This window comes from Tachyglossus aculeatus, chromosome 2 (genome assembly GCF_015852505.1).
Source record: "Tachyglossus aculeatus isolate mTacAcu1 chromosome 2, mTacAcu1.pri, whole genome shotgun sequence".
NCBI lineage: Eukaryota > Metazoa > Chordata > Mammalia > Monotremata > Tachyglossidae > Tachyglossus > Tachyglossus aculeatus.
In genome coordinates this window covers 14,298,545-14,316,421 of record NC_052067.1, presented here as the reverse complement: position 1 = coordinate 14,316,421, position 17,877 = coordinate 14,298,545, and the positions used below count along the sequence as shown (strand labels likewise).

General features: G+C 40.5%; 1 protein-coding gene across 1 annotated transcript; it reads right to left on the bottom strand.

Annotated features, from left to right (window-relative positions):
* Positions 1-9,921: 9,921 nt before the first annotated feature.
* On the bottom strand, positions 9,922-17,582 carry IL6 (interleukin 6). The gene is made up of 5 exons (XM_038742455.1): positions 17,564-17,582; positions 17,204-17,388; positions 16,297-16,410; positions 14,768-14,914; positions 9,922-10,211 (listed from the first exon to the last, which is right to left on the bottom strand). Exons 1-5 carry the CDS (start codon positions 17,580-17,582, stop codon positions 10,023-10,025), a joined length of 654 nt encoding a protein of 217 aa, XP_038598383.1. The 3' UTR covers positions 9,922-10,022.
* Between the last annotated feature and the right edge of the window lie 295 nt (positions 17,583-17,877).

Below are 17,877 nucleotides of genomic sequence, written 5' to 3'. Positions count from 1 at the left end.
TGTGTGCAGAGCACTATTCTAAGCGGTTGGGAAGTACAAATCGGTAACATATAGAGACAGTCCCTACCCAACAATGGGTTCACAGTCTAGATCATGGCTCAGCCCCAGTGAAATTAATATAATTCCAAAACAAGACATGGGGGTTAATCCACCTTAACAGCTGCCTATTTGTCCAATTTCAATGAAATATGAATTCCTGTTGTCTAGTTTCTAGAAGGAACGAGATAAAATATGCTGTCCATATGAAGTCAAGGCAACACTATTTGTTATAAAAAGCAGTTGCATCAGGTTTCTTAGGTGACTAAGTAAATAAGTAGCTATAAATCTACACGTTTATATGATAGCTGCATATGATTATGAAAGGTATGCTCAAAGATAGAGCTGTAGATGATGGAGTATTAATCGAGCATGTACTTAATCGATTATATTTTTTAAGCATGCTTAGTATGCCATGTACAGAATGCAGTGCTGTTATAAAATGCCATCTTTATCCATCATCATCATCAATCGTATTTATTGACGCTTACTGTGTGCAGAGCACTGTACTAAGTGCTTGGGAAGTACAAGTTGGCAACATATAGAGACAGTCCCTACCCAACGGTGGTCTCACAATGGTATTGAGTGCAGTCCATGAAATTAATTTCCACTGTTGACTAAGGTTCCTTGTCCTCAAATTATTTCCTTAGGAAGTACTCTCAAGGCATTGTGCTTGAGTTGTTTTTGAACTGCACTTGGAGTGAGATAAGAGATTGCTGATTTGTATTGGGTTCTTCGTGTACCAAACTGAACTCGGTACATATTGACATCAATTCGTAAATGCTTTGGAAAGGACTTTAAAGGTGGCAGAAACGACAGTTCCCTGCATCACGAATCAGCCTGCTGAAAGTAAATTATTGTCATTTCAACACGTAATGAAAGGCAAATACGTAATTTGAAGGGAGAGCACGTTGCTGAAAAGTTGAATTGTCCGGCGTTCAATATAAGTAGGAAGATATACATTCTCTCAAGATTAGTTCTGAAGAGCAACCTGGGCAAATCCAACAAAAGACAGCTTCTGCCCCTTCAATTAATCAGTGGGATTTATTGACCACTTACTGTGAGGAGAGCACTCGAAAAAGCATGTGGGAGTTGGTGGACAGGATCCTTGCCCGCTAGGAGTTTGCAGTCTAGCGCTCCTTCGATGCGGTTGCTGAAAGCCGGATTGATAGTGGATTATTTGTCTTCTGTGGAGTTCCGCCCTTTGTAGGCAAAACTACTGTATTTGATATCCCGTTTTGTTCCGTCCACATCTAGCAGTATTAATATGGAAGAAGGTTGATGAGGAAAATCACTTGCCTCATACCTTAGAAAGATGTTGATGTATATCACGGAGAACTGTGTTGTTGCACTGTGCCCTCTGAAAGAAACTCTTTTAAGATAATAAAATGGGTGTTTCATAGTTTGGTGGTGGACTATTGAAGCCCAGCAGATGGAGTGGAAGAGCAGTATTCGCAATTCTAAATGTTCAGAATAACGCAATTTAAGTTTTTCATCCCTAAAATGTTTTCCCTTGCTTCTGGCCTGTCGAAACCCCTGGGATATTCTTCTAGCGGTTAAAAGGTTCCCTCCCTTTCAAAGAAAATTAGAAGATATTGTTGCTATTATTAACAATAATATTTTATATTTTATATTTTATATTATTTTATATATTATATTTATATTATATATATATTTATTTATATATTTTATGTTTTATATATTATTTTCCTCTCTCCTCGACCCCCTCCAGTCTGGCTTCCGTCCCCTACATTCCACGGAAACTGCCCTCTCCCCACAGCACCTGTATATATGTACATATTTTTTACTCTATTTATTTATTTATTTTATTTGTACATGTCTATTCTATTTATTTTATTTTGTTAGTATGTTTGGTTTTGTTCTCTGTCTCCCCCTTTTAGACTGTGAGCCCACTGTTGGGTAGGGACTGTCTCTATATGTTGCCAATTTGTACTTCCCAAGCGCTTAGTACAGTGCTCTGCACATAGTAAGCGCTCAATAAATACGATTGATGATGATGATTTTATATTTAATATTTTATATTATTAACAATATTTTCTGGTATTTTTTAAGCAGTTTATTTTGAGCCAAGCACTGAATTAAGCACTGGGGTAGATACAAGATAATCAAGTCAGACACAGTTCCTGTCCCACATGTGGTTCAAAGTCTTAGGGGGAGAGAGAAGGGGTATTGAATCCCCATTTTACAAATCAATCATTTATTTAGCGCTTACTGTGGGCAGAACACTATACTAAGCGCTTGGGAGAGTCCAACGCAACAATATACCAGGCACATTCCCTGCCCACAGCGAGTTTACAGTCTAGAGGAAATGGAACTGAGGCACAGAAAAGTTAATTTGTGGACAGGGAATATGTCTGCCAACTCTTGAACTCTCCCAAGCACTTAATGCAGTGCTCTGAACATAATAAGTGGTCCATAAATACCATTAATTGATTGTTAGTATGTTTGGTTTTGTTCTCTGTCTCCCCCTTTTAGACTGTGAGCCCACTGTTGGGTAGGGACTGTCTCCATATGTTGCCAACTTGTACTTCCCAAGCGCTTAATACAGTGCTCTGCACACAGTAAGTGCTCAATAAATACGATTGATTGATTGATTGATAAGTGACTTGTCCAAAAGTTTGCTCTAGGATTGGTTTCACACACCAAACTACATCTCTTCTAGGATATCAAAGTGGGACTTTCATTTATTCATTCAATCGTATTTATTGAGCACTTACTGTGTGCAGAGCACTGTACTAGATAGTGAATGGACTAATTTCCAAGACAAAAAAAAGTGTACATTAATTTTTAATAGTTAATCTTCCGTTGTGTGCTTTATGGAAAGAGAACTAATACAAAATTCAGCAACCTGGAACCTACTGACCCATGGGTCTCATGCATTCTTGTGAACTAGTGAGAGTTTTAGTACAATCAATTAAACCCAGTATTTTAATGTTAGAAAAATACAATAAGGAGATTGAGAGTTTACGGTCCTCTAAACTGAAAGCTTCTTGTGGGCAGCGAACATGTCTACCAACTCTGTTGTATTATACTCTCTCAAGCAGTTAGTACAGTGCTCTGCCCTCAATAAATGCCATTGATTGATTGAAAAGAACCTCCACAGTTCATTCAATTGTATTTATTGAGTGCTTACTGTGTGCAGAGCACTGTACTAAGCACTTGGGAGAGTACAATGTAACATTAAACAGACACATTCCCTGCCCATAGTTTCCAGGCCATCTTTGAAAGTTTCACACATTCTCATAGATGGGAAAGCTGTTTTCCTTTCCTTGATCATAATCATCAATCGTATTTATTGAGCGCTTACTGTGTGCAGAGCACTGTATTAAGCGCTTGGGAAGTACAAATTGGCAACATATAGAGACAGTCCCTACTTGATGTTACCTTACACTTCTCAATTTCTTGCCCCAACCAAATTATTCTTTCTTCCTTTGTCCTCTTGCTGTGGTTATAATATGCAAAAGTACTGTTAGGTTCTCTCTGCAGAATTGTTCAAAGAAAACTGAAATTCCTCTACCTGAAAGGAATCTATTTTCTTATCCCATAGTTGGGAGTTTCTTGCATGTGGTCTTCCTCTTTCTGGTACTAAACTGCTCCAAATTAAATACAGTATTCTAACTAGAACCAGGGTCTCCACAGCAGCGTATAATTCCGATTCTTCCTATTCCCTTCATTTTGTCTCCTCCCCTTCCCCACCACCTGAATGGAAAGTCTTTATTTCAGCCCGTGGTACAAATAGTCTTAGTCACACGATGTAACAGCTAGGCGTATTGGAGCATTTGACCTCCGCAGTCCTGATCTGTGTCTAATTTTAAAGTTTATTGAACTACTAGTGTCTGATGAACATCATTTAGCGGAATTAAGGTGATTGTTTCAACCTAAGAACCGTGCTGGAAATCCTGGGATCTAAGCCAAGAACGCACAAACCAGCTCCAAGGAAAACATGAACACATTTTTTAGCCAACATAGGTTTTTCCATTGCTGAAGAACTCAGTAAAAGTTACACTCACTATGTGGCCTCATTTTGCTTATATCTAGATAAGAATTAATCTGATGTGTGTCAATGTCATTCTCTTTTATCAGTTTAGTATGAGTCTGTGTGAGCTGTTAGTTTTACAGTACTTTGTGTTACCAAACAATTTCAGTAAAGGTGGCTACTGACAATGTTGAAATCCACCTTCCTATTCAATTGTTCATTTCATTAGTTCATTCACTGTGTTAGAAGGTTGGAATGATTCATTCATTCACTCATTCAATCGTATTTATTGAGCGCTTACTGTGTGCAGAGCACTGTACTAAGTGCTTGGGAATGATTGCTGATTCCAGGTTATATTTGAGGAAGTTCTGAAATAAGTTGAAAATCAATCAATCAATCGTATTTATTGAGCGCTTACTGTGTGCAGAGCACTGTACTAAGCGCTTGGGAAATACAAGTTGGCAACATATAGAGACAGTCCCTACCCAACAGTGGGCTCACAGTCTAGAAGGGGGAGACAGAGAACAAAACCAAACATACTAACAAAATAAAATAAATAGAATAGATATGTACAAGTAAGATAAATAAATAAATAGAGTAATAAATATGTACAGACATATATACATATATACAGGTGCTGTGGGGAAGGGAAGGAGGTAAGATGGGGGGATGGAGAGGGGAACAAGGGGGAGAGGAAGGAAGTGGCTTAAGAAAACATAGTATTTGCTCTGAAGTCCAGAAAGAATGCTTAACTTTAGTATATTTCAATACTTTTGACTCTGTAAGATTCAAATTAAAGGCCTCTTTTTTAAATTAAATTAAATTAAATCAAATTAAACCCCTCTTTTTCAAGCATCCAGGATTGCAAGAAGAAAGAAGCCACCATTCCTGGTGACAAAGACCTGCCCATCTTCCTCCTGGCATCATCACTGCCACTGTTGCCCTTCAGAGGAGGAGCCGTATGGAGACAGCTTCCCTTCTTCTACCTTCCCTTGGATCATTAGAAGCTGCCACTTCTTCCGGAACATGCAGATTCCTGATAGAGAGAGACCCGTGCCGATGAGCTGCAGAGGTGGTTCATTCATTCGTTCATTCAATCGTATTTATTGGGCACTTACTGTGTGCAGAGCACTGTACTAAGCGCTTGGGAAGTACAAGTTGGCAACGTATAGGGACGGTCCCGACCCAACAACGGGCTCATGGTCTAGAAGGGGGAGACGGACAACAAACCAAAACGTGGACAGGTGTCAAGTCGTCAAGTCATGGTTGGTGGTGGTTTATGATTTTATTACACAGTGCAGTATTTTTATTTGCAAGGATACTTTATTAATTCATGTTCCCATATTTTATATTGTTTTATACTTATTTTTTGAGTGCTTATTGTGTGTAGAGCACTATACTAGCCCCCGGGAGAGTACAATACAATAGAATTGGTAGACACAGTTCCTGACCACAAGGAGCTTACAGTCTAGAGGTAGAGACAGGTGTTAAAATACATTACAGATAAGGGAAATGGGAGAGTATAAAGATATGTACTGGGCTGTGGGGTGAATATCAGATGCTTCAGGGGTAGCGATACAAGTGTACAGGTGAAGGAGAAGGGAGGAAAAATAGCAGAAATGAGGTCTTAGGGAAGGCCTCCTGGAGGAAATGTGATTTTAGTAGGGCTTTGAAGGTGGGGAGAGTGAAGGTTTGTCAGATATGAAGGAGAAAGGGAATTCCAGGCTAAAAGGAGGATGAAGGCAAAAGGTCAGCAGTGAGACAGGTGAGATTGAGGTAGAGTTGAATAGGTTGGTGTTAGAAGAGCAAAGTGTGCAGGATCAGTACGGTAAGGTAGAGAAGCAGCGTGGCTCAGTGGAAAGAGCCCGGGCTTTGGAGTCAGAGGTTGTGGATTCAAATCCCAGCTCTGCCAATTGTCAGCTGTGTGACTTTGGGCAAGTCACTTCACTTCTCTGGGCCTCAGTTACCTCATCTGTAAAATGGGGACTAAGACTGTGAGCCCCCTGTGGGACAACCTGATCACCTTGTAACCTCCCCAGTGCTTAGAACAGTGCTTTGCACATAATAAGTGCTTAATAAATGCCATTATTATTATTATTATTATTAGAACAGTGCTTTGCACATAGTAAGTGATTAATAAATGCCATTATTATTATTATTATTATCATTATTAGAACAGTGCTTTGCACATAGTAAGTGCTTAATAAATGCCATTATTATTAGTATTATTATTAAGGTAGGAAGGGGTGAGCTGATTGAGTGTTTTAAAGCCACTGGTAAGGAGTTTCTGTTTGATATGGGAGTGGATGAGCAACCACTGGCAGTTGTTCAATCAATCAATCAATCGTATTTATTGAGGGCTTACTGTGTGCAGAGTACTGTACTAAGCGCTTGGGAAGTACAAGTTGGCAACATATAGAGACAGTCCCTACCCAACAGTTGTTGAGGAGTAAGGAGACATGGACTGAATGGTTTTTTTAGAAAAATGATCCGGGCAGCAGAGTGGAGTACAGACCGGAGTGGGGAGAGACAGGAAGCAGAGGGATCATTGAGGAGGTTGATGCAGTAGTCAAAGTGGGGTTTGATAAGTGTTTGTATCAGCCCGTTAGCAGTTTGGATAGAGAGGAAAGGGTAGATTCTAGGGTTGATGTGATGGGAGCCCCAATAGAATTTGGGACTGATTGAATATATTCATTCATTCAATCGTATTTATTGAGTGCTTACTGTGTGCAGAGCACTGTACTAAGCACTTGGGAAGTACAAGTTGGCAACATATAGAGACGATCCCTACCCAACAACGGGCTCACAGTCTAGAGGGGGGAGACAGACAACAAAACCAAACATGTGGACAGGTGTCAAGTCATCAGAATAAATAGAAGTAAAGCTAGATGCACATCATTAACAAAATAAATAGAATAGTAAATACATACAAGTAGAATAAATAGAGTAAAAAATCTGTACAAACATATACAGGTGCTGTGGGGAGGGGAAGGAGGTAGGGCAGGGGGGATTGGGAGGGGGAGAGGAAAGAGGGGGGTTTGGATTGCATGAGGAGATAATAATAATAATAATTATGGTATTTTTTAAGCACTTAGTAGGTGCCAAGCATTGATGATAATGCCAAAACTTACTAAGATAACTTCTGCTTCAGTTGTTTCAGGAGAAGTGCTATTGGGCTCACTGTGGGCAGGGAATGTGTCTGTTTATTGTTGTATCGTACTCTCCCAAGCGCTTAGTGAAGTGCTTTACACACAGTAAGCCACTCAATAAATATGATCGAACGAATGAATGAAAACCAGAAACTCTCCTCATCTTTATTTCCAGCGGCTGTTCCCTCTGGATGGCACACTCTACCCACCCGCGACAGCCCCTGAGGCTCTTCTCCAAAGGCGGGTCAAGGCTGGGCCACGGCCCCGAAGATACCGTGCTGTGCTTCATTTGGTACGTTTCAAAGTCATGCAAAAGGTTAAACCATTTGCAGTGGAAAGTTCTATTTTCCCTTAGTGGAGACAGTCGAGTGCTCGGTCCTTGGATTCCACATTTGGCAACGGAGGGTAAGGCTTTATGCCATACTTCCTTTTGTACATGAGGTAGTTAAACTGCCCAGATTTTCCTTAGAGAAATGAGTTCATGTTAGAAGACCGAATGTGTCACATAGATTCCAGGAACCTCAAATAGAATTCAATAATGATGAAAAGCTACTGCAAACTGACACGACGACTGATAAATGTGGAAATGTGGGAAAGTGCCAGTGGTCACCCAGACATACTTTTCAAGTAGCCCCTTTTTAATATTGTTTCTTTTTTCTCCTACCAGTAGCATTTTCAGTTTGCATTTACATGGTAGTCACGGCTCTAGTGGTTTAAACCAAATGCGGGATTCTTTTTGCTGTATTTCAGCCCTTTTTCTGGTGTTTCTCCCAAGTCAGTTCTGTTGACTGGTAATTCTTGTCACAGAAGGGGTAATGGAAGCCAGAATCAAGTTTAGCTGGAAATTCAAGTGATGAGAAGCTTCCTCTGGCCTTGGAGAGAGAGTCAGCACTAGGAATTCTTCGGAAAGGAAGCCAAGAGGACAAGTTTTGGGACAGGATTGAACAGGAGGGGCTTGGAGTGAGTAGGGACTGTCTCTATATGTTGCCAACTTGTACTTCCCAAGCGCTTAGTACAGTGCTCTGCACACAGTAAGCGCTCAATAAATACGATTGATGATGATGATGATGATGATATGGTGTTAGCTGGCTCCCCTTGTGATTGCAACCTTCAGATATGTGTAGATGGCTATTGTACTCCCTGTGTCGTCACTGCTTGGAACTGGAAGAAGTGATGTCTAGGGAATAGATAAGAGTGTGCATGTGTGTGCTGTCCAAAGTTACGTGGTAGCTCCAATGGAAAATTCCATTCCTGGGGCCTCAGAGTCATTTCTAATTGCAAAATTACTCTTTGGAACTCAGAGAGATCAAACAATTATGCCCATTTTGAGCATGGCCGATGATCCTCTTCTGAATCTTTTATGGCCCCCTTTGGCCTTGCAAATCAGTCTTCCTTTGGACCTATCGAAGACTTTCTTGTTTTCCAGTCCTGGAGACGCTCGTCGGCTTTTTAAAACAGCCACTCAGTTGAAAGTTTTCTTTTGGCTCTTAAATCAACATTTCTTTTTTCCTACCTTTAGATGCAGACTTTTAAAGTCTAAATGATTCTGTCTTGATTCAGTGATCTTAATATTATGCTGTGTTATTTTTTTCTATTGTTTGATAATTGTTTCACGGTTTGCCCAAATATAGGAAAAGTTAAAAATTAACTTTTAATTTGGGTAGTCCTTAAAAGAAACACGTTTTCTTTTCACTGACCACTGACTTCTACCTTTCCAATTTAAAACACTCAAAACATTTTAAAACCTATCAGTTCTCCATGCTGTTTGATGGGCCATCTCTGGCAAAGTATTTTCCAAAAGTTCATGGTTCTTATTTCATTTCCACTTTGGATTTATTTTTGAATTGCTTTATATTATGAATTATGGATGAAATGGTCTTCAAATCCTGCTGTTAGGTATATTTAGAGAGATGGCTTGCCTTTTTCTTGTTTTGAAATATAGGAATGAGTCGATGCTGCAATACTTGAAGATTAAAACTTATCTTTGGCTTTACTCAAATTTTCAATGCTTAATCTACTATACGCATTATTTGGTAGTTCTAATTAGTGGTTCATATGACATGATTTAGCACAGATACTTCCCACCCATGGCTGACCGAGGTGAAGGGCATAGGCCGGGGAAACAGAAGACCCGGCCTTTAATCCTTATTCTCTAGGACAAATTACTTAACTGTCTCTAGGCCTCATTTTCCATCACATTCTGGCGATAAAATAACAACTCCCCCAACTTCGACGGTGAGCCCCACTTAAGCCAGAGATTGTTTCAACTAATTATGTCGGTGCTACCCCAACACTCAGTAAGTGCTTAGTAAACATCATAGCCAATCCATACTATAACTAATTCAAAGTGATTAATGAAGCTGGAATTAACAGTTGGGAAGAAATTTGACTCTCAATATGCATAGGCTTAACAGCTGGTAGATTTTTTAAAAGATATTTTTATTGGTAAAAAAAAAACAGGATTTGTAAACTGCAAAAATAGACTATAAATATCCCCAGCTTAAAAAAAAATATAAATTAGCCAGACACTTGAGACCAATCACCTATCTTTACAGGGGCTGTATGTAGCTCAACAAGTAAAAAGTGCCAGTGACTAGCAATTGTATAATATTTTGTTACAAGAATGCAAATAGAAAATATTTTAAATATGTTACAATATGAAAATATAAATTAACACTAGGAATAAATATTTTAAATACCAATAAATAAATTTTAAATAATTATTCATAGTGCCTCTATGATCATACTTCATACTCTGGATTCTTATAAAGAATAACACCATTATCTGCCAGGTAGGCAGATTTTCTAGTTGGCAAAGGAATGTGCATGAACTAAAACATTCAGGCATTCAGACTCCTGGTCTTCACAAAACGAACAGCTCTCATAGTGTCCTCCATAAATTTGGTGAAGTTTGAAATGATGAGCTGCATGCTGACTGTCTTAGTCCACTCTTCCAGTGACTCGAGTTTTGTCAACAGGGTCTCCTGTGAAGCAGGAGGTGGTTCGGTTCCTGCATCGGAATTTTTCATCTGTAGGGAGGAAAAAAGAAAAAAAGTTGTTTTTAATTCTACCATGTATCTCTTTGAGAGACGTTTTGATGTGTGGGAAAGATTTCATCATTGAAGAAAATGCTCTGCTAGTGAGAACCTCTGGGAAAAGACATCTTTTTAGGCTACTCAGAGATCTGTGTTAGAGTTGCAAGCTCCTTGTAGGAAGGGAACATGTTTCATGTATCTGTTGTACTTCCCCATGTGCTTAGTACAGTGCGTCACACTCAATGGGTACTCGATAAATAACTTTCAAACTACTACTGCTACAGCACATTTTCATCTGTGGAACCCGTGCCTTCCCAAGGAATATTTTTAAGTGCCAAGGGATGCGGTTGGCTACTTTTCTATTTGTCACCCTGTGGTCCTGGAAGGGTCATTGGAATTAGATCCCTATTGGAATTTTTTAGACTGTTAGCCCACTGTTGGGAAGGGACTGTCTCTATATGTTGCCAACTTGTACTTCCCAAGCGCTTAGTACAGTGCTCTGCAAACAGTAAGTGCTCAATAAATACGATTGATTGATTGTAGACTATTCAGGGTCTAGTTATCCAATTTGTGGGTTTAAAGAGGTCCTTGTCTTCCTTCTCCTTTGGCTGCCTGCTCTTTTGATCATTCCGTTGCTTATTGGAGAAGCAGCATGGCTCACTGGAAAGAGCCCGGGCTTGGGAGTCAGAGGTCATGGGTTCTAATCCTGGCTCCGCCATTTGTCCGCTGTGTGACTTTGGGCAAATCACTTAACTTCTCTGGGCCGCAGTTCCCTTATCTGTAAAATGGGATTAAGACTGTGAGCCCCAAGTGGGACAACCTGATCACCTTGTATCCCCCCCAGTGCTTAGAACAGTCCTTGGCACATAGTAAGCACTTAACAAATACCATTATTATTATTATTATTGGTATATACACTCAAGGGGAAATGAATGGAAATAAAATTTGAGTCAATATTGATGATTTTTAGCAGTTCTGGTAAATTGTTTCATGAGGAAAAGGAGTTGGAATGAATGACTAAAATCACATCGTTATGAATTGAACGAGAGTTGGGATCAACAACCTAACATCTGCCTAACATTTTTGGGGCTTAGGTTCAAATTTGCTCAACTACTCAAGCAATTTTTTTCTTGGAACTTGAAGCGCTGAATGCAACCGGCAGGATTAAATATAATTGTCAGTCCTTGGGCTGGCGAGGGTGATGCTAAAGACCAGAATTGAAAGATTTGGCAGTATTGCAAGGGGGAAATCTGGGGAATGAACATTTTAAAATACTGTGGATTCTCTCAGTATGGAGAGCAACTCTTTGTTAATGGAATGAATAAAGAGAAGCAGCGTGGCTCAGTGGAAAGAGCCCGGGCTTGGGAATCAGAGGTCATGGGTTCTAATCCCGGCTCTGCCACTTGTCAGCTGTGTGACTTTGGGCAGGTCACTTCACTTCTTTGTGCCTCAGTTACCTCATCTGGAAAATGGGGATTAAGACCGTGAGCCCCACGTGGGACAACCTGATCACCTTGTAACCTCCCCAGAGTTTAGAACAGTGCCTTGCACATAGTAAGCACTTAACAAATACCATCATTATTATGTCAATCAATCAGTTGTATTTATTGAGCGCTTACTGTGTGCAGAGCACTGTACTAAGCGCTTGGGAAGTACAAGTTGGCAACATATAGAGACAGTCCCTACCCGACAGTGGGCTCACAGTCTAAAAGGGGGAGACAGAGAACAAAACCAAACATATTAACAAAATAAAATAAATAGAATAGATATGTACAAGTCAAATAAATAAATAAATAGAGTAATAAATATGTACAAACATATATACATATATACAGGTGCTGTGACCTTGGGCAAGTCACTTAACTTCTCTGAGCTTCAGTTACCTCATCTGTAAAATGGGGATTAAGACTGTGAGCCCCATGTGGGACAACCTGATCACCTTGTTCCCCCCCGCCCCCCCCCCCCGCCCAGCGCTTAGGATAGTGCTTCACACATAGTAAGCGCTTAATAAATGCCATTCTTATTGTTATTATTATTATTATTAATCTGGTTAAAGCTTTACTACCAATCTCTGAATTTTGAAAAGATAACAAGAAGATGGAGAAGTGAATTTGACTCAAAGCCTGCCAACTTTAAAGACCGGAACTATCACACTGTATTTAGTTCTTTCTAATTCAGTCAGATTTTTGATTCCTCCACTCCCCACTGCAATCAAAGTCTCTCAGAGTCCATCCCAAAGTCTCTCAGAGGCGCAGCATGGTCTAGTGGGGAGAGCATGGGCCTGAGAGTTAGAAGGACATACGTTCGAATCCTGGCTTTTCCAATTGCTTGCTGTGTGACCTTGGGCAAGTCACTTAACTTCTCCGTGCCTCAGTTTCCTCAACTGTAAAATGAGAATGCCTGTTTTCCCTCCAACAGACTATGAGCCCCACGCCCCATGCGGGACAGTGACTTTGTCCAGCCTAATTAACTTCTACTATGCCAGCCCTTAGAAGAGTTGTTTGACACATAGTAAGCACTTAACAAACACCATGAAAAACTAAACAAAGACCAAAGGCAAACGGAGTGATGCTATACAAAAGCTTGCCTAATCACCTAGGCAAAGCCAAGTGCATATTAGTCTTGCTTTTTCACATCTTGAGCCAGCAAAACATGAAAATCAGAATTTTTAACTTTAAGAATAATGGAAATATGGCCTTTTCCTCTCCCCGACCAAGGTTTTTCAAAGCCATTAAAGGTGTCTTCAGGGATGGAAAAGGACCACAACTCTGCTGGCCTCAGTGGAATTTTATTTATTTATTTGTATTTTTCAAATGATTGTCATGTTCTTTCCCAAATGCATAAATCCATTATGCCTTGTGGGTAATCAATAAATACCGTTACCGTACGATAAGCCATTTTCAGAGTTTTTCTAATTTAAGTCTTTTACAAATCCCTTGGACTATCTTTCAGTCAAAGACCATTGTCAACATGGTTTCTTATTATCGTTGAATATGCTGATTTACAAAGCTAGCTCTTCTCAAGATGCTAATTTTAGAACAATTGAATTCAGGATTGAACAAAATGCTCACTTGACAGTCCAGGTTGGATTAGCCTTGTGTAAAATTGTGGTTGGTAAAAAATTGCTTTTAGCAGCAACAGCATATATTGAGCACCTACTGTGTGTAGAGCACTGTACTAAGTGCTTGTGAACATGCAATAAAAGTGAAAAACACAGTCTCCGTCCTCAGAAAGTTTGCAATATAATGGGGTGCTCCTTGGGTGTAGCCCAAACCAATACTTCCTCTTTCACACAAACCCTTTCTGGCACTTTATTTTTAAAACCACATTGCCTCTCAGCTGGAAAGGACTTATTAATAGTGGGTGGGTTGTGTGATTGACAGAATTTCCCCCAACCCCATCCTGTTTTAAGGATATAACTGCCCAGCTGCATAGTGGGTGCTATAAAAGAGAAAAAATCAAGGGCCCGGGAAGGAGAGGGAAAGAAGACCCACAGAGGGGTGTCCATTTTATCTTTCCTTCTAGGCCAGAGTGTTCCATATGTGAGCTCCACTTTATTCTCCTTTTAGCTGGCACTGAAACTAGAAGCTGCAGATTTTTCATTTATCAAGAGGGCAGTCAGTAGAAGGCGTGTCTTGATAATGTACCTCTTTCTTCTGCTTAAAGAATATGCCTCAATTGTGGATCAAGAAGGAGCATCTTTGGTTAGGTAAAAGTGAAGGACCTCACTGTGGGGTCTGTTAGTGTGAGTTTCAACCAAGATTTCTTTCAATAATTGGGCACTGAAGGTGGGAGGGTGGTCAGGCTGGGGCTGCCGAAGGTGTTTCCTATATACTAATTTCCCGACTTTGAAAATTTATAATTTTTGGTTTCCCCCAATCTCAACCAGTTTTGACCCAGTGATTTTTCTATTTTAGTGGTGCTTGTTAAGAGCTTACTATGTGCCAAGCACCGTACTAAGCATTGAGGGTAGATACAAGAAAATCAGGTTGGGACAAAGTCCCGGTCCCGCCCGGGGCTCGTGGTTTAAGTAAAACCTCAAAGGAAAACATTCTCCAATGGCCTGACATTTTGTCTCAGTTCACATGTTTCCTTAAAAAGTTCATCTAAAAAGCCCAAACCACTATTTTATCTTATCTGAGTTCTTTTGCCATAATTATTTGAGATTTTGCGAAGTTTATTCAATCCTATTTTTCTAGGTTAATTTAAAGGTATGCCACACACATTGATGCATGTTTTCAATTCTCTACCAGTAGATTTTGTTACTTCTAAAATAACACAAAACATTTACAAAGAAGCTACAGCTGTCTAAAAATGAATACGCATTAGAGGATAAACTTCTTGATGACAGGTACCAGCTCTTGCTTATTTGTAAGCTCCAAATGGTTAAATCAGTGCTTTCTATGCACTGGAAGTAATAACGATTACTGATTGCCTGCTGCATTCAAAATTAATGAGGTTTAAAAAAACAGTGCATTATCCGTGTACTTTTTTACTTTGAAATCTAAATCCTAATAAGTGCATCTTGGCAGGTGTAAAGGAAGACTCACCATCTGCTTCACGATATTAGAGAGATGTTTTGTGTAGCTCTGCATGGATTCCACTTTTTTCTCTTCACCCTTGAATGTTTTATGTACATGTTTCAGGTAGATCTGAAATTCTGAAAGGCCACTGACGATCCTTTTAAGGCACGTCTCCTAGGGTGAAAGAATGCGTAAAATTGGTTATTGCTTGAGAAACTTTACGGTTAAAAATGTTCAAGTTCATCGCTTATAATACTTTCAGCTGGATGTGTTTGTTCACGAATCATCTTATAGACCCTTGCTACACCCATCAGGTACAGGGAAAATGCAGGCCCCAGATTCCAAAGGCTGGAAAGATGAAACATGGATTAAATTACTTGCCTTAGTCCCCCGGGGACAGAGGGAGTCTGTGATGGATGCATGGGTACATCCTCTAGACTGTAGACTCATTAGGGGCAGGAAATCTGTCTACCAACTCTGTTCTATCGTACTCTCCCGAGCGTGTAGTACAGTGCCCTGCACAGAGTCAATGCTCAATAAATACCATTGATTGAGGGATCGATTGAAGCCTCATCTACATTCATTCATTTATTCAATCGTATTTATTGAACGCTTACTGTCTGCGACTCACTGTACTAAGCACTTGGAAGAGTACAACATAGCAACAAACACATTCCCTGCCCACAACGAGTTCACGTGAGTGCAGCGTCATGGACATGCCTTGCCAGGCTGAAATTCCTAGGGGGAATTGTGAGCTGAGGCACATCTCACTGTGAGACATGGTCCAGTTATGCCAAGCCACAATACCAAATAGTAGGAATCGCTGTGGTATATTGGACTGGAAAAATTGTGGACATCATTGCGGAAGGACCTACAGCATCATGCTGAAGGCAGCAAAGAAAGAAAAAAAAATCACCGGACCTTTTTACAGAGGAAAAGTCTCCCTTGACTACGTAAATTTGTACTACACTCAAATTCATAATTACCCCAAGGAACCATTTGAACACAAGCCTGTTTTGAAGACCCAAGATCTTACATAGGTCCGGCTTTATAGCAGCCACCTAGTAAAATAGGTATTCATTGATTCATGTATTCATTCATTCAATCATATTTATTGAGTGCTTACTGTATGCAGAGCATTGTACTAAGCACTTGGGAAAGTACAATATATCATTCAGGGGTATGAATTCACTTGCCAAACACCATAACTCTTACTAGACACAAGAAAACAAGAGAAGCAGCGTAGCTCAGTGGAAAGAGCCTGGGCTTTGGAGTCAGAGGTCATGGGTTCAAATCCCAGCTCTGCCAATTGTCAGCTCTGTGACTTTGGGCAAGTCACTTAACTTCTCTATGCCTCAGTTACCTCATCTGTAAAATTAGGATTAAGACTGTGAGCCCCCTGTGGGACAACCTGATCACCTTGTAACCCCCCCCAGAGCTTAGAACAGTGCTTTGCACATAGTAAGCACTTAATAAATGCCATCATTATTATTATTACTACTATTAAAACACTCACTTTGTATGACTTGAAGAAAATAATTTGGCTAACTCCTTACCTCATTAAAGCCAGAAAGGAAGCATCCATCTTCTTCTGTCATTTTTGGAAGGTTCATATTGTTTTCTGCAAGTACCACTTTATTTTTCTCACACAAATTGTATTGATCACATATCTAAAAAGAGATGGAAATGAGTTTTTACCACACCGATGTTTCTGAAACAAGAGCTAAGGTGAGCGCTTAGTACAGTGCTCTGCACATAGTAAGCGCTCAATAAATACGATTGATAATCAGCCCTCAAGCACTAGTGAAAAAATCCTCCTTAAAAAAAAAGAGGCCAATTCAACAAATCTAGCATGTGAGGCGTAACTGAGAGTAACAGCTCCAAATACTTTGCATTACAGTTTTGATGCTACTTTAACTATTTCACTATCTCACCTCAAAAGAACTTATGCTAATTTGAGAAACAAATCATATCAGTTTTTACATTTAGTTTTCTCCTCTTTGTGAAGATTTCTCTTCTGTGGTCTCACAGTACACACACACACACAAAATATCATTATATTTGTTGAGCACCTCCTGGGCTGAATAGGCCTTTCTTGGTTCCTTTTCCAAACCTTGCATTCTCCCTATGGTAAGCGTAACGAGCGAATCTATTATTGGAAGCACTAGGAGGTAAGACATCCCAGGCCACAAAGCCAGACTGGCGGAGCTGGAAAGAGCTCAGACTTCCCATCACCCGCCCTTGTGCCCAGACCACAAGGAAAATGGGTTCTATGGATCCGGCAGAGGAGTAGAAATTCGGAAACACAATGCTGCCCTTCATTTTCAAAACCAGCCTCGTCCAGAGCACACAGAGAGCAGCCAACGGGTGAGACTCGTAGACCTCCACCCGGACTCGAGGGCCCGGAGGAAATCTCAGAAGCCCCGCTCTGAATTCTACATTCCTAAAGGCAAGTTTACCCACCTTGTCTTTCAAACCGTTAGCCTGTTGCCAGAGAGTCTTTGCGATGGACTCGGGATTTCCAAACGGCTGTTGGCCCGAGGGTGACTTGTTGGGCAGAGCGACGTCCGAAAGTTCTTCCTTGGAGGATCTTGAGGGGGGCAAGGCCGTAGCAGTCATGATGAGGAGCAGGGTTAGAGCAGCTGTGCCTGTGGAAAGAGCAGAGAAGCGAGTGAGATCACTGCACAGCTGCTGTAGCTTTACTTCCTGCTGCTGGCCAGTTTCCCTCACTACCAGATCCAGACACACACACACAAGCTCGCACACACACAGACACACACACACACAGAGGCAATTCCACCGCATAAAGTTTCTCATACTTACTTCTGAGGACAGAGTTCATTTCTTTCTTTTATTTCTTACTGCTCCCTAAGAGGTTCTGAGCTGGTGGACTCAAGGGCAGAATGAGCTCCTGCGGGCATCCCTGATTTTTATATTTCAGAGTTGGCTCTTGGGAAAATCCACATTTTGACAACGCGAAGTGATCATCTTTGAGTGGGGGAAGGATGGGGCTGTGTGAATTATTGGAAACCTCGTTAAAGTTGTGCAATCAACTAGGATGTAAGTGTATGATCCCTAACATCACCGGAGTGTGGGATTTTTTTCTTTTGAAAAAAAAAAACCAAGCCTCTTAGGTC

Coding starts and splice junctions, on each gene's coding strand:
- IL6 (XM_038742455.1), bottom strand. Junction 16,411..17,203: donor CTAACGGTTTGAAAGACAAG/GTGGGTAAACTT, acceptor ATCTCTTTTTAG/ATATGTGATCAATACAATTT. Junction 10,212..14,767: donor CTAATATCGTGAAGCAGATG/GTGAGTCTTCCT, acceptor TCCTCCCTACAG/ATGAAAAATTCCGATGCAGG.